At 35.7% G+C, this 16,079-nt stretch overlaps 2 protein-coding genes across 2 annotated transcripts; one reads left to right on the top strand and one right to left on the bottom strand.

Annotated features, from left to right (window-relative positions):
- The first annotated feature begins 5,234 nt into the window (after nucleotides 1-5,234).
- Nucleotides 5,235-5,942, top strand: LOC148550221 (uncharacterized). Its single transcript, XM_088493126.1, has 2 exons — nucleotides 5,235-5,402; nucleotides 5,481-5,942. The coding sequence occupies exons 1-2, from the start codon at nucleotides 5,235-5,237 to the stop codon at nucleotides 5,940-5,942; spliced, it is 630 nt and encodes a 209-aa protein (XP_088349252.1).
- Nucleotides 5,943-10,155: 4,213 nt separating this feature from the next.
- LOC110264963 (uncharacterized) lies at nucleotides 10,156-11,340 on the bottom strand. Its single transcript, XM_021107653.1, has one exon. It carries the CDS (start codon nucleotides 11,338-11,340, stop codon nucleotides 10,156-10,158), a length of 1,185 nt encoding a protein of 394 aa, XP_020963312.1.
- Nucleotides 11,341-16,079: the final 4,739 nt, after the last annotated feature.

Genomic DNA, 16,079 nt, shown 5'->3' with positions numbered 1-16,079 from the left:
TGTCGGTTCCAAAGATAAAAATCCTCGAAAGAGAAAAGAGGTAAAAACGATTCCTGTTGAAAAAGACATAGTAAAGACACCTGCAGTTGTCCAAAATTCTGATATAGTGTTAATGCCAGAAGACGTTCAGGTACCTGAAAATGGTGAAAATGATGAGATCTCAATAAATTATGTCTTTACAGGAGAGAAATGGGACCGAAATAAGACAATTGTCAATAAAATATTTGCATATAATGTGGCATTGAATATTATGCATAAAAGTAAGGATCTTGAGCCAAGATCAGTCGAAGAATGTCGACAAAGGAATGATTGGCCAAAATGGAAAGAAGCCATGAAGGCTGAATTAGACTCACTTGCAAAACGTGAAGTCTTCGGACCTGTAGTCCGTACACCAGAAGATGTAAAACCTGTTGGATACCGGTGGGTATTTGTGAGAAAGCGAAATGAAAAAAATGAAGTTGTGCGTTGTAAAGCCCGACTTGTGGCACAAGGTTTTTCACAAAGGCCCGGTATAGATTATGAAGAAACATATTCCCCTGTAGTGGATGCGATAACATTGCGTTATTTAGTCAGTTTATCTGCATATCATAAACTGCATATGCATTTAATGGATGTGGTAACAGCCTATTTATACGGCTCGTTAGATCGTGATATCTATATGAAAGTCCCTGAAGGATTAAAGATATCTAAACCATCTAATGAATCTTCGCAAGGGTTATACTCAGTCAAATTGCAAAAATCTTTATATGGTCTAAAGCAATCTGAACGAATGTGGTATAATCGTCTTACTGAGTATCTGGCCAAAAACGGATTCAAGAATGATGATATCTGCCCATGTGTTTTCATAAAGAAAACTACATCTGGATTCATTATAATTGCTGTGTACGTTGATGATTTAAATATCATTGGGACTCCTGAAGAGATTCCAACAATTATAAAAACTCTAAAAGAAGAGTTTGAGATGAAAGATCTTGGAAAGACTAAATTTTGTCTCGGCCTGCAGATCGAGCATATGAAAAATGGGATCTTTATTCATCAAACAACATACACAGAGAAGATCTTGAAAAGATTTCATATGGATAAGTCACATCCCTTGAGTACCCAATGATCGTAAGATCTTTGGATGTGGAGAAGGATCAATTCTGTCCTAAAGAAGGAAATGAAGATATCCTTGGTCCTGAAGTACCATATCTTAGTGCCATTGGAGCGCTAATGTATCTTGCTAATAATACAAGACCCGATATATCATTTGCTGTGAATTTACTAGCAAGGTATAGTTCCTCTCCAACCAGAAGACATTGGAGTGGAATCAAGCAAATCTTTCGATATCTTCATGGGACGGTTGATATGGGATTATTTTATCCCTATGGATCCGAGTCACAATTAGTTGGCTATGCAGATGTTGGATACTTGTCTGATCCACATAAAGGGAGATCTTAAATTGGATATCTGTTTACATATGGAGGTACAGCTATATCATGGAGGTCCACGAAACAAACGATAACAGCAACCTCCTCTAATCATGCTGAAATACTGGCGATTCATGAAGCTAGTCGCGAGTGTTTTTGGCTGAGGAGTCTGATTCAATATATTCTGTCATCATGTGGACTGATTGATCATAAGATAGCTCCAACTGTCCTGTTTGAAGATAATACAGCATGCATTGCTCAACTTAAAGGCGGATATATCAAAGGTGATAGAACAAAGCATATTTCTCCCAAATTCTTCTTCACTCATGATCTTCAAAATCAAGGGGCAATTGATGTCCAACAGATCTGCTCAAGTGATAATCTGGCAGATTTGTTTACAAAGTCACTCCCAAAATCCTCCTTTGAAAGATTGGTACATGAGATTGGGATGCGCCGATTTCGAGACATTAAATGATGGCAAGAGGGGGAGACTGTACTGATTTGATGTCGGCAAGAGGGGGAGACTGTACTTTTTTTTCCTTGGTCAGGTTTTTTTCCATTGGGTTTTTCTTGACAAGGTTTTTAATGAGGTAGTCCCCATATCTAAAGGATATTGTACTCTTTTTCTTTCACTAAGGTTTTTTCCCACTGGGTTTTTCTTTAGTAAGGTTTTAACGAGGCAATAATCCTAAATGGTCATCCAATGGGAGTGTTGTGATAAGATAGCCTAGGTGGATGCCCATTTTTCCACAAGGCTGAAGTTTTCAAGAGAGAAATTTAAAGACCAATCTTTAATAGAGGTTGAATTTGTACAGCTATAAATAAGGCTTCATAGCTTTACGTACAATACACACAATTACAAATATTCTCCTCTCTCTCTCTATTTACAGTAATAAATCAAATACAATTCTCTCTCTCTTTACTTTTAATACTTCTTTCTATCTTTACATATATATACATATTATAACATATAATATTAATGTATATATATAAATTATTATTGAGCTAATTATATTAATGCTAGAGTCTTCTATTTACATATTATATTTACATCTTCCTTATTTATTTAGTTGTTTTACAACAGAGAGTACAGTACTCGTTAAAAATTAATTTATTATCAAAAGTTATTAGATAAATTAAATTTATTTATTATTGTTATTATTTTTATACAATTATTCGTATTACTGTCTTATTAATTTATTCAAAAAGTAATTAAAATTTGAAACTAATTAGTATAAAATATTACAGATATAAAACTAAGAGAAATTCTTATTTGTATAAAAACGAAACTAATAAATAATTATTCTATTTAATATATAATTAAAAATATTTTTTGTTGTATGAAAAAGAAATATATGCAACATTATATTTTATTTATTTATTATAATTTATTAAGATAAAATTACGTAATTAATTTTTTTAAACATTAATTATTATTTTTGCATGCAATATAGAAATAAATAAATATAATATTTATTTAGTAGACCTAGTTATGTAAAATATTTTTGTTATCATATTATTTAATGAACCAAAGAAAAGAAAATGTTATTTTAAGAAAAACTAATAATATATTTTTAATAATATTATTATAATTCAACTAGGTATCCTTTAAAAGTTGTACAATATTCAGTCTTTTATTACAATGATTTAAAAAAAAAAGTAAAACAAACGCATCTAAAAACTATAAATAGATTTAGTGTCTTTTTAAAATTAAATACACATTCAAAATACAAACTAAATAAAACTAAAATTTAAAATTTTAATTTTAATTTTAAATTTCTGTTTCAGATTTAATATATTTTGATCTTGCCTGGAAAATAGATCGGCTTCAATTCCTCGAAATCGGCCGAGCTATGTGCTACAATGTTGAACGTTCGTCTCCTGAAACCCGAGTTTCTTGTGTTCGTTGTTTGTGCGAGAGCACGAGCAATACAAAGAGGGTGGAGTGTACTTGCAAAGACACTCCGAAACTTAAGTCAGTGTGTATTCTAGCTTTTTTTGGAAAAACTTAGGAATCTAGAAATGTTCTACTTCCCTTTTATATGATGAGTTCCTTGTCTGTTACATTCTCGGCAATAATCTTCGAGTAATTGATATCGTAACCGACCTTATTTTGCCGTTTGGAACGTCGGTTACGATAGAAATATTAATGTCGCCGAGCTATGGTTCATAAGTTCCGAATAGTAACGGAAAATGACGAGCTATATCATACGTTGATAACGGCTATGGGGCCGAGTTATAACGTGCAATAATGACGATCATATTACAAGATAATGACGACCATATTACAGCCCCCAAGCTTAGCCTGAGGAGAATTTTAATGAAGCAGGTTGAGCTTTTTAATGAGTTATAACTCGGCTTACGTGGGTTAGTGGGTGAGCCCCCAGATCAATATACTTCATTAAAAAAGGGGTAGTTTGTTTTATATTTTTTATTTTGTACGTGGGAAGTCGTGTCCATTAGTTTCTGAGGTGAGAGAAAGAGTAATGGTTTTATTTAATTTTTGTTGGTTCTTAATGTTGGGTTCGCTGTTTGATGTGGCTTTGGGAGTGGGTGTTATCATTTGGAACGTTTGTGGCTTTAATAGCTTTGATGTTTGGAGTTTTTGTTGGCTATTTTTGGCGATTGGTTATCTGCTTGCTTTTGAAGAATGAGTAAGAGAGGTATGATTTTGTTTCTTCATTTCTGATCTATTTCTTCATCCTTCTCCCTCTTCATTTTTCTTTCTTTGGTTTGTATTCTGTTTGGTGGGCTGATGGGGTTCGATAAAGAGAAAAAGGATAAGGTGGACTGGTCCTATGATTGGGTAGGGGAGGATGTGAAATCGCGGGTGTCACTGTTCTCTGATGAAGCGGTGGTGAAGGAGGTTGATGTAACTAAGATAGTGAGGGTAGGTTCTGGAGTTAAGGTTGAGTTGTTACCATGCAGTGTTGATGATAGAGTCTACCACCGGGAATGGGGGTTTGGATTTTTCTACATGCATAGTTGTGTGCTTGAAGAGTTGCGGGTGAGGCTACCGTTTACGGAGTTTGAGTGTCAGATTCTGAAGCAGTTAAACTGCGCTCCATCACAGCTTCATCCCAATGGGTGGGCATTCCTTCGATACTTTGAGATTCTGATAGAATTCCTTGAGGAGGTGTCATCCGTTGATCTGTTCTTTTCCTTATTCCAGGCTAAAGGGGGTGTGGAAGGGGTTGGATAAACTTTAATAGTACTCCGGATTTTGGGATTTTCAAGCTATATAAATCTTCATTTAAAGACTTTAAGGAGATGTATTTTAAAGTCAGATGATTGGAGAAGGATTTCCCCTTTTTCATTGATGAAAATCTCGCTGAGAAATTTCCACTGTTTTGGTGCTCGGAGCCCCAAAATATACTCGGCCCAAAGGTGATATCCCCGAGGAATGAATGTTTGATAGAGTTTTTGGTGGAAAATATTGATCATAGAAATCTAATGTCGATGTATGAGTTGCTGAAGTGGGAGGAGGATAAAGATGCTGTTTTAGAGTATTTGGGTGAGTGTTAGGGTTTATGCCGATGTGTATGTTATTCTGTTAAAGATGTCTAACATGATTTGTTTTTGGCAGGTGGCAAATATCTCGGTGTGTCAGCTGCATCTTTAAGGTCGCGTTTTAAGAACAAGTATTTGGAGAAAGAAGTGTCTTCCTCAAATGCTGGAAAAGGAGCTGGAACTGGAGAGGTTACTCAACCTCCACATGGTCGGACTAAGGTAATTGTGAAAAAGAGGAAGTCGGATGTTGTCGAGCTTTCTGAGAATTCGGACGAAAAGGAACATGTAGTGCCTTTAGAAGAAATACAAGCTTCCATGGGTAACCATAAAAAACTTCATGAGATATCCGAGCATAGTGAGTGCTTCTCTGTGTGGGGAAAGGAGTATCCGTATATGGCTGTGGTTGACGAGTATTGCCAGTCTTCCGCTGATGTGTCTCTTGCAAAGGAAGTTGGTGATATGGCTATTGGGCAGTATATGCAGGTAATTGCCGAATTTGTTTGTGTTTTCATTTTTGTTTGGATTTGGTGTAAGGTTTATTTTTCGTTCATTTTGTCTTAGGTTGTCGGACTGCGTCTTGCCAGTCTTGGGTGGAGCCAAGAGTTGAAGTATAAGAAGGTTTCAGTAGAGAAGGGTGAGATTTCTTTGTTAAAAGAAGAGCTGAGCAAGACCAAAGCTGCTGCTGCCGAGCTTCAGAGTCGGTTAACTGATACCGAGAAGTTATTAAAAGAGACAAAAGAAAATTATGTCAGAGATGTCGAAGATTTGAAGAAGAAGGAGAGTGATCTGGCGAGCATGCAATCTCGTCTTATTGAGGTTACTGCTCAATTTAAGGATATGGAGAAGAAAAAGGCTGATGAGATTTTGGATTCTTTTGTTGAAGGTTTTGAAAGGGCAAGGTTGCAGGTAAAGTTCTTGGCACCGGATGCTGATCTCTCTGGCATGGACCCCGGAAAGATAGTGCGAGATGGTCAGCTAATCGAGGATGATGGTGACGTGGAAGATGAAGCGGATAATGCTTAATGTGCTGTTTTAGAAACTTTTTGAATTTGTTTTGGCATATGTAATAGCTAGTGGTGGTGTAGAACCTTTTAATGGACTTGTTTGTTTGAATTTAAATGTGGTGCTTTTTATTTAAGAAAAAGCTGTGTTTGATTGTTCGGAAAGTGTTCCGAGTATATTGTCTTTGCGGTTGATATGATTGTCTGTTATTGGCAGTTTGTAGCTAGACGAGTATTCTCGTTTGTCTGAGCTGTATGGATAGGGTTATATTTGATTGAGAATATCATTCGCACAGTTATATGATAGATAATAAGATAAATTTGTCTCCTATATATTCGGAGTCTTTTTGAACCTTTAAATACAAAGGTGCAGGTAGGCTAGCCTCGTTAAAACCTCTCCAAGCAAAATCCCTTGGGATAAAATCTTGATAGTAGGAAAAAGAGTACAAGCCTGTCCCTACTTTTTAACTATAAAATTTCTTTAGGGAAGACACATTCCATGTATTAGGCAAGAGTTTACCATCTATTGATTCTAGTTTGTATGCTCCTTGGCCGAGTACTTCTGATACTCGGTATGGACCGTCCTAGTTAGCTGCGAGCTTTCCATGTGCTGGTAGTTTCCGAGTAGTTTCTGTTTTCCGAAGTATCAAGTCTCCTTTTGCAAATGATCTACTCTTGACCGTTTTGTTGTGTTGGCGAGCTAGTGCGTGTTATGCCGCTCTTTGACGTAATGTAGCGAGGTTTCTTATTTCTTCTATGGTATCGAGTTCGGCTCTCCGAGCTTCTTCCTGATTGCTGAGTTGTGTTTTGAATGAGCTTTGGGAGATTTCCAGTGGTATCATAGCCTCCGAGCCATATACGAGCCTGAATGGTGTTTCTTTTGTTGATGATTGTGGGGTGGTGTTATACCCCCAAAGGACTTCAGGTATTAGTTCGGTCCAGAGCCCTTTGGCGTCATCTAGCTTCTTCTTTAGTGCATGTAGGATGACCTTATTTGCGGCCTCAGCTAGTCCATTCGTTTGAGGATGTTCAACAGAGGCGAAATGCTGCTTAATTTTGAGATTCTACAAAAAAGATTGAAATTTCTGATCGGCGAACTGGCGACCATTGTCAGTTATGATATGTTAAGGTATGCCGAAACGGCAAATAATGTTTTTCCAAAGGAATGAAATCATTTTCTGAGATGTTATTTTTGCCAAAGGTTGGGCTTCCACCCATTTGGAGAAATAATCAATGCCGACGATGAGGAATTTTACCTGGCCCGGTGCCGTGGGGAACGGACCGAGTATATCTAAACCCCATTGGTTAAATGGCCAACTGATGTCTGAGTGATGCAATTGCTCGGCGGGTATGTGTATCAGTGGTGCGTGTCTTTGGCAATTGTTGCAGGATCGGATATTTTGTTGGCTGTCCTGTTTCAAAGTTGGCCAGAAGAACCTAGCTCGGAGGACCTTTGATGCTAAGCTCCGAGCACCTGTATGTGTTCCACAGATTCCTTCATGTGCCTCGGCTAATGCTATGTCAGCTTCCGACTTGTTAAGACATTTGAGTAGAGGGCGAGTATATCCTCGTCGATACAGTGTTCCGTTGAATATTGTGAAGGAAGATGCTTGTCGTCGGAACTTTTTATTGTTCTCGACCTCTTCTGGTATAGCACCTGTTTGCAGATAGTGTATAAAGTCGTCTCTCCAATCCTTTCCCTGTGTAACACTTAACACGTTTGTCAGAGTAACAGTGGGGGATGTTATGGTAAACTGTTGTAGTGTAGATAACTCGGTCTGTGTACTACCGAGCTTAGATAAGATGTCTGCCCTTTGATTTTGTTCGCGTGGTATATGTTGTATTTCAAATTTGGCAAATTTTGTAGATAATTTCTTTACTAATAGTAGATATTTAGAGAGGAGAGGATCTTTTACCTGAAAAAGGTCATTTACTTGCTGTACCACTAATAGAGAATCACAATATACTTTGATCGCCGAGATTTGGAGATCTAGACAAAGTCGGAGTCCGGCGACCAGTGCTTCGTATTCGGATTGGTTGTTGCTGGCTTTGAAAGCTAGGTGTATTGAATGTTCCAATATGAATCCGTCCTCGGCCTCCAGACGGATTCCTGCTCCACAGCCCCCATTATTTGAAGATCCGTTTACATATAAAGTCCATTGTTTTGTATGGTCTTCCTCTGATGGTATTGTAAGCTCGGCGATGAAATCTGCCAGGAATTGGGACTTGATTGGTCCTCTGGATTGGTATCTGATATTGAACTCAGACAATTTGACCGCCCATTTTATAAGTCGTCCTGCAATTTCTGGTTTGTGTAATACTTGTCTTAGTGGGTGATCGGTTCTGACGTGTATAACGTGGCTCTGGAAGTAAGGTCGGAGACGCCGGGCCGAAAATACCAGTGCTAGTGCGAGCTTCTCTATCCTTGGATAATTGAGCTCGGCGTGCTGGAGAGTCTTACTGAAAAAATATATCGGATGCTGGACTTTGTTTCTTTCTGTAACAAGGGCCGAGCTTATCGCCCAATCAGTAACTGACAGATATAGAAATAAATCTTCCTGTGAGGTGCTGAACTTCTTTGACTGTTTTAGGGCTGGCCATGTCCAGTACTGCTCGGCATTTGTCTAGATTTGCTTCTATTCCCCTGCGTGTTAGTAAAAAAACTAAAAACTTACCCCCTTGAACGGCGAAGGCATATTTCTCGAGGTTGAGGCGCATGTTGTATTGGCGAATCTGGCCGAAGATTTCTGTAAGGTCGCTGACGTGACTATGTCCGATTTGTGTTTTGGTGATCATATCATCGACATAGACTTCGATATTTTTGCCGATCTGTTTGGTGAAAACTTTGTCCATAAGATGTTGGTAAGTTGCACCTGCGTTCTTCAATCCAAATGGCATAACTTTATAACAATAGTTACCAAAATCAGTGATAAAAGCCGTTTTATTTTGATCGGAGGGGTGCATGAGTATTTGATTATACCCTGAATACGCATCCATAAAACTTAAAGTAGCATAACCTGATGCGTTGTCTACTAAAGAGTCTATGGATGGTAGAGGGTAAGAATCCTTTGGGCATGCTTTGTTTAAATCAGAGAAGTCGACGCACATGTGCCACTTACCGTTTTGTTTTCTTACCATTACCACATTGGCTAACCAGGTAGTAAATCTGATTTCTTTGATAAATTCTGCGTTGATGAGCTTTTAGGTTTCTTCTAGTGACGCTCTTTTTTTTTTTCCTCTCCAAGTTTTCTTTTCTTCTGTTGTACTGGTCGGACTGCCGAGTTTATTGCTAGTTTATGACTGATGATTTGTGGGTCAATGCCGGGCATGTCTGAAGGTGTCCACGCAAAAAGGTCAGCTTGTTTTTGCAGAAAGGTCGTTATGGCTTGTAGCTCTGATGTGTTGATTGATGTACCTACGTAAGTAAATTTGTTAGGGTCATTATTAAAATACACTTTTTGTAGGTCGTCGGAAGGTTTTGGACGTTCGAGAAAATCAGCTCTTGGGTCAAGGTCGGCCAGTGCGTGGTCGTTTTGCTTGAGGTCGACATTGTTGATTTGTTGTCTAAGGCGATTCTGGAATTTCATGCTGATGTTGTAACATTGCCGTGCTTCTCTATGATCTCCGTGGATTGTTACAACCTGATCGTCCTGCAGTGGAAACTTAACACACAGATGAACTGTAGAAACAATGGCGCCGAACTTGTTCAAAAAAGGTCGGCCAAGGATAAGGTTATATGGATTGAAACAATCAACTACTAAGTATTGAATATCATTAGTTTTTGAAAGAGGATGCTCACCCAGTGTGGTTTGTAACCACACTGACCCGAGTATTGGAACTCGTTCTCCTGAGAACCCGACCAAGTCTCCTCCTGTGGATTGTAGCATGTTGTCGCTGAGCTTCATTTTTTGAAATGTGGAATAGAACAGAACATCGGCACTGCTCCCGGGATCCAAGAGTACTTTTTTTACCAGCAGATCCCCTAGCTGACGGGTGACTACCACAGGGTCGTCCAAATTTTGTATACTGGAGTTGAAGTCGGCGTGTGTGAAAGTAACTTCTGGTTGTTGATTAGTTATTTCTGCATCTTGCTGTGGTCCGTTTACCGAGCATATTGCCCGGAACGATCTTTTCCTTGCCGAATTCGAGTATCTGCCACTAGTGTATCCTCCTGAAATGCAATTGATTATACCTCGTGGTCTTTCGTATTGGTTTGAAGATGCCTTCTCTTTTCCTCAGTTTTGTTGTTCGGAGAGCTCGTTTGTTGTGGAGCTGGGGCCGCGCTTTTGGATGTGACCCCCAATGTATTTGTCGAGGTGTCCTTGCCTTGCTAGCCATTCTAAAAGGTCTTTGGCGACCACGCAGTCATCAGTATTGTGGCTGTTGTTCTGGTAGAAAGCGCAGTACTTGGATTTGTCCACGTTCTTTGCATCTTGGTAGGTACCAGCTTTTCTTGGTGGCTTGATCAGTTTTGAATTCAAGATCTCTTTGATTATGTCTTCTCTCTTAGTGTTAAACTGCGTATAAGAATCAAATCGAGGTGTTAGTTTAAAACTTTTCTTAGTACTTGAGCTCTTATCGTCTTCGCGGAAATGTGACTTGTCAGACTTCTGAGCTTGTCTGAGCTCCTCGATATCAATTTGTCCCTTTGCCTTCTCGCAAAATTCTGCTAGAGTCTTCGGCTTGGCTACTGCGATTGTCTCCTGGAACTTTCCGGGTCGAAGGCCGCTTTTAATTTCGTGTAGATAGACCTCGGGGTGGAGGTCTGGTATACTGATTGCGACCTTGGTGAAGCGGGTCATGTAGTCCTTCAAGCTTTCATTTGGTCCCTGCTTGATAGTATTCAAGTAATCGGAGTCGTGCAAGTAAATTGCGGACCCGGCGAAATGCTCTTCAAATAACTTCGCCAACTGCTGAAACCGCGAAATGGAACCTGCAGGCAAAGCACACAACCAATCAAGTGCAGGGCCGTCTAAATAATTCAGAAAACAACGACATAAAACTGTATCTGATGCACCATTGACGATCATTATTGATCGGAACTTCTTGAGAAACTTCCTTGGGTCTCCGAGTCCATCATAAGGTGTGAGGGTCAGCGGCAGAGTGAACCTCTTTGGCAATTCGAAGTTCATTACTTCTTCTGTGAAGGGTCCTACAAGGTCGTCGGCCTCTTCCTTTCCATCTTCGGGTTGGGGTTCTTCGGATCGGGCAGTCTCCGAGACATGAGAGGGTTGGGACTGATGTTCCTCGTCTTCTGCCTGCTGGCGGTGAGTATCGTTGTGCTCAATCCGAGCATGATTTAGTTCAGCGATTTGGGCAGCCATTATTTGGTTCTCGTCGGCCATTCGTTGATTGGCTTGTTGTAGCTCAGCTACCATTCGCATGAGTTCGGATAGTGGAGGAGGCAGCACGTCAGCCATGGATGCAGATGGAGGTGATGGGACCAAAAGAAAAAAAATATGATTTTCTCGGCCCCACGGTGGGCGCCAATTGATCTTGCCTGTGAAATAGATCGGCTTCAATTCCTCGAAATCGGCCGAGCTATGTGCTACAATGTTGAACGTCCGTCTCCTGAAACCCGAGTTTCTTGTGTTCGTTGTTTGTGCGAGAGCACGAGCAATACAAAGAGGGTGGAGTGTACCTGCAAAGGAACTCCGAAGCTTAAGTCAGTGTGTATTCTAGCTTTTTTGGAAAAACTTAGGAATCTAGAAATGTTCTACTTCCCTTTTATATGATGAGTTCCTTGTCTGTTACATTCTCGGCAATAATCTTCGAGTAATTGATATCGTAACCGACCTTATTTTGCCGTTTGGAACGTCGGTTACGATAGAAATATTAATGTCGCCGAGCTATGGCTCATAAGTTCCGAATAGTAACGGAAAATGACGAGCTATATCATACGTTGATAACGGCTATGGGGCCGAGTTATAACGTGCAATAATGACGATCATATTACAAGATAATGACGACCATATCATATTTAATTATTAATATATTACAATTTAAATACACACCCAAAAATCAAATTAGTTAGAATTCAAAATTTTGAATTTAAAATTTTAAAATAAATCTTAAACCATCTTAAATCACTAGTAAAATCTTCACTCCGTAAAGATCCAGAGCTGCATCGCCTCTCCCTCCTCATCTGTGGCCGTTTTCGTCTTCTCCTGCGTTGGGCACTCCTCTGCGACGATCTCCTCCTTCGGCGACGCGTTCCTCCCCGCGACGCACACTTCCCCTGCGTACACCCCCGCGCCTCCATTGATGGGCTCCTCTCCGTCCCTGGTCTCCTCCCTCGCGCCACGCACAACCGCCCCCTTCTCCCGCGCCTCCCCTTGTCTTTTCCCCCACGTCGCATTCCTTCTTTCTCTGGTATTTCTGCTTGCAAAATTCTAAAAAAATTTGGTTGAGTTCATTCATAAAGATATGTTATCCTTTTTTTTCGCTTAATAAAAAGTTCTATTTTTTTAAATTTATGTATAACATTGGAAGTGTCTGTGTTTTATTTTAAATGTATTTGTGATTATAATTTTTTTTGCACTCATATGTTTGATTTGGGAGTTGTAATGTTAACCTAATTTGGATGTGTCAATACTTAATTTTGGATGTGTTTATGTTGTTCATTATGTTCTTATGTACATATATAAGTTTTTTTACATGAGTTTTGGATGTGTTGATAAAATATTTAGAGTGCATTCTTATAATTTTAGATGTATATTTGAGTTTAATTTTTGCTGTGTTCAATATGTAATTTAGAACTACAATGAGAATAATTTAAATGTGTTAATACATAATTTAAATGTGTTTATGTTGTTTATTTAATTTTAGATGTGTTTTTGACATGAGTTTTAAATGTTTTGAATAAAAAAATAATTAAAGTGAGTTTAATTGATTTTGAAAACTTCACTTGATTTTTTTAAAATTAGTACACGAAAAGTTGTTACGAGTTTTATGGTTTAGTTTGCAAAAAATTAATGTATTGCAAGTGGTTACAAATTTTACGGTGATAAGTATATTCAAAATAAAAGTGGTTCCTTAAAAATAGGAAATATGATTAATTAAAGAATTAAAATAATAAAATATTAAATTTAAAAGCAGAATAAAGGCTGAATTTTTTTGTACAAGTAGTATTTTTCATATTATTAATACAAAATAATAAATGTTAAATGTTCTTTTAAATTGTATATATTATTTAAAATAATATATTTAAAATATAATAAACTAACATATTTTAATAAAAAATTTATACAATTAAAAATTATATCAATATTTTTTTATATGAATTTGTTTATTAAACTTCTTTTTCTTTTGCAAGAACAATTAAAATATCATCGAGATATGATAAACATTAACATAAATATTTAACTTTATTTTCTATTTGGTTCGAATTTGGTCAGTAATAAAATATGACATATATACATATATATAAATTAGAGTCATACAATATAGATTATCTAATATAACCTACCTTATCATACATATGAGCATATGAAAGATTAATACATAAAATATTTAAAATATAAATTCTATGAAAAACGGTTTTGACAAACAAATATATTGTGTGAAAAAAATTAATACTAATTTTTCTATTTTTTTATTAGTTTTTTTTTAATAGATTAACTAGATATGTAACACGGCAAAGGATTTGATAGTCTTGGAACGTTTGGACTATTAAATGGTACGATAATAAAACATGTTTTTTAAATTTTTTAATAATTACTAAATAGTTTTTATTTAATTTTAATTATAAATTAATCCTTTATATATTATTTAATTATAAAATCTATTTTTGATTTTATAAATTATTATTTTATCATTCATCTATCATGTTTATTAATAATCAAAAACAAAAATAACAACTAATGAGATCTTCTATTAATTGTAATAATTTTTTAGTAATTCGAATCGATTAAAATTTTATCTTTGATCCGTTACATTCGTATAGAATTGTAAGATCATATTTCTTAAAAAATCAATGAATTTGATTCACAAAATAATCGATTGAATTTCACGTTCTCATAATTCAATCGATTAAACATGGGATTAATATATATTCACTGTTTTCCGTAAGCTGTGTTATTCACAAAGAGTGTGAATCTGAGTTGATATTTTAGAAGGAAAAGAAAGGGATGAGAAGGGTTTGAAAAGTAATTGAGAGTCTATTTAATCGTCAAACTTTTCCATTCACTTACTTTTGCTGCAAAAACTCAACTCACAAACACCCGCCAAAAGAGACAAACCGGTTGAAGAAATTTATCTCATTGTCTCAAGTCACTCTCAACACTCGGGCAGTGTCCCAATTAGATGAAAATATGGAAAAGAAAAGCTTGTAGCAGGAGTATTGGATGTGGCCTTAAGTTTGGGAACATAGCGCAAGCTTGAGACTATCAATGCAAATAAAACTTCCGCATGCATATCTATCTTTTCATTTTGAATTACCCACTGATGCCTAATAGCCACAAAAAATGCTCTCGAATTATTCAAACATTGACAGAAATGCACCCAAATTTTACTATCGACAAAAATACCTTTAAATAATTTAAAAATATTACAATATACCCAACGGTAAATATATATTTTCAAAAAATATCTTAGAGATTGAATTTTGATGTGCTTTTTTACAAGAATAATTAAAAAAATGAGATATTATTATTCTTAAAATTTGATAATTTTTTTCTAAGTATATATTTTTTGTGATTTTTTAAAAGTATTATTAGTTGTTAACAAAAAATTACAAAAAATATATACACAACCAAAAATCACCAAATTTTAAGGATACTAATATCTCATTTTCTTAATCATGCTTGTAAAAAATTGTATTAAAATTCAATCTCTAATATATTTTTTTGAGAAATACATATTTAATGTTAGATAATCTTGTAAAAAAACTAACATTAAATATGTATTTCTCAAAATATACATTAGAGATTGAATTTTGATGCAATTTTTTGCAATCATAATTAAAAAAATGAGATATTATTATTCTTAAAATTTGGTGATTTTTTGTTAAGTATATATTATTTTGTAATTTTTTAAAAGTATTATTGGTTGTTAACAAAAATAATTATAAAAAAATTATATACTTAACAAAAAATTACCAATTTTTATGTATAATAATATATTATTTTATAATCATGATTGCAAAAAATTGCATCGAAATTCAATCTCTAAGGTATTTTTTGAAAATATACATTTACTATTGGATATTGTTGTTGTGTTTTTAAATTATTTGAAGGCATTTTTATCGATAGTAAAATTCGAGTGTATTTTTGTCAGCATTTGAATAATTCGGGAGCGTTTTTGGTAGTTAACTCATTGATAAATTATTTTTTGTTGAAGGAAGGAGTATTTCAATCAAAAGTGCATCCTGCTTCAATCAACAGTGAATATATATTTAAGTAATAACTTTACCTAAATTATAATCTCTGAAAGGACGATAAAATACTCAAATTATCCTAAATTTCATATATATATATATTTAATTCTCAAGGAGAAGTAAAAAAAGATAAAGAGATAAATCAAGATGCATATATTTTTAATTCTCAAGGAGAAGTAAAAAAGATAAAATATTCACAAAACATTCGTATTTCTTCATATTGCTTTTAACATGAATAATCGATTGAATTAGAAAAAAATCTACATTCTACACATCATTTAATTGATTGTGTAAAAGTTACAATTAATTGATTTTTGAAAAAACTATATTATCATTTAACATTTAATCGATTGTTTTGTGGGAAACCAGAATTTCAATCAATTGAATTATGGAAAACCTGAAATTCAATCGATTGTTTTGTGAATCCAATCGATTGATTTTTCTAAGAAACACGATTTCACAATTCTATAGGGATGTAGTGGATCAAAGATAAAATTTTAATGGATTAGAATCGACAAAAAGATTATTACGATTAATGGAAGATCTAATTCGTTATTGGTTTTATTTTTTTATTATTAATAAATATGATAGAAGAACTATAGAAATCACGAGAGAAATTGGACAAATTAGAAATTACACGTAAACCGTTAAAGGGGTATAACGGTTAAGGTTGGAACATCGTAAATCGATGTACCCCTCTCACAATTTATTCAGTTTTGGCATTCGTGAAGAAATCACTAGAGGGTTGTCGCGGTTTCTTCTTGTCTGTGTTCTAATGTAAAC

This window comes from Arachis ipaensis, chromosome B7 (genome assembly GCF_059453495.1).
Source record: "Arachis ipaensis isolate K30076 ecotype BB chromosome B7, ASM5945349v1, whole genome shotgun sequence".
In the NCBI taxonomy this organism is placed as follows: Eukaryota; Viridiplantae; Streptophyta; class Magnoliopsida; order Fabales; family Fabaceae; genus Arachis; species Arachis ipaensis.
The sequence above is the reverse complement of the archived record's forward strand: the minus strand, read 5'-3'. Positions and strand labels throughout refer to the sequence as shown.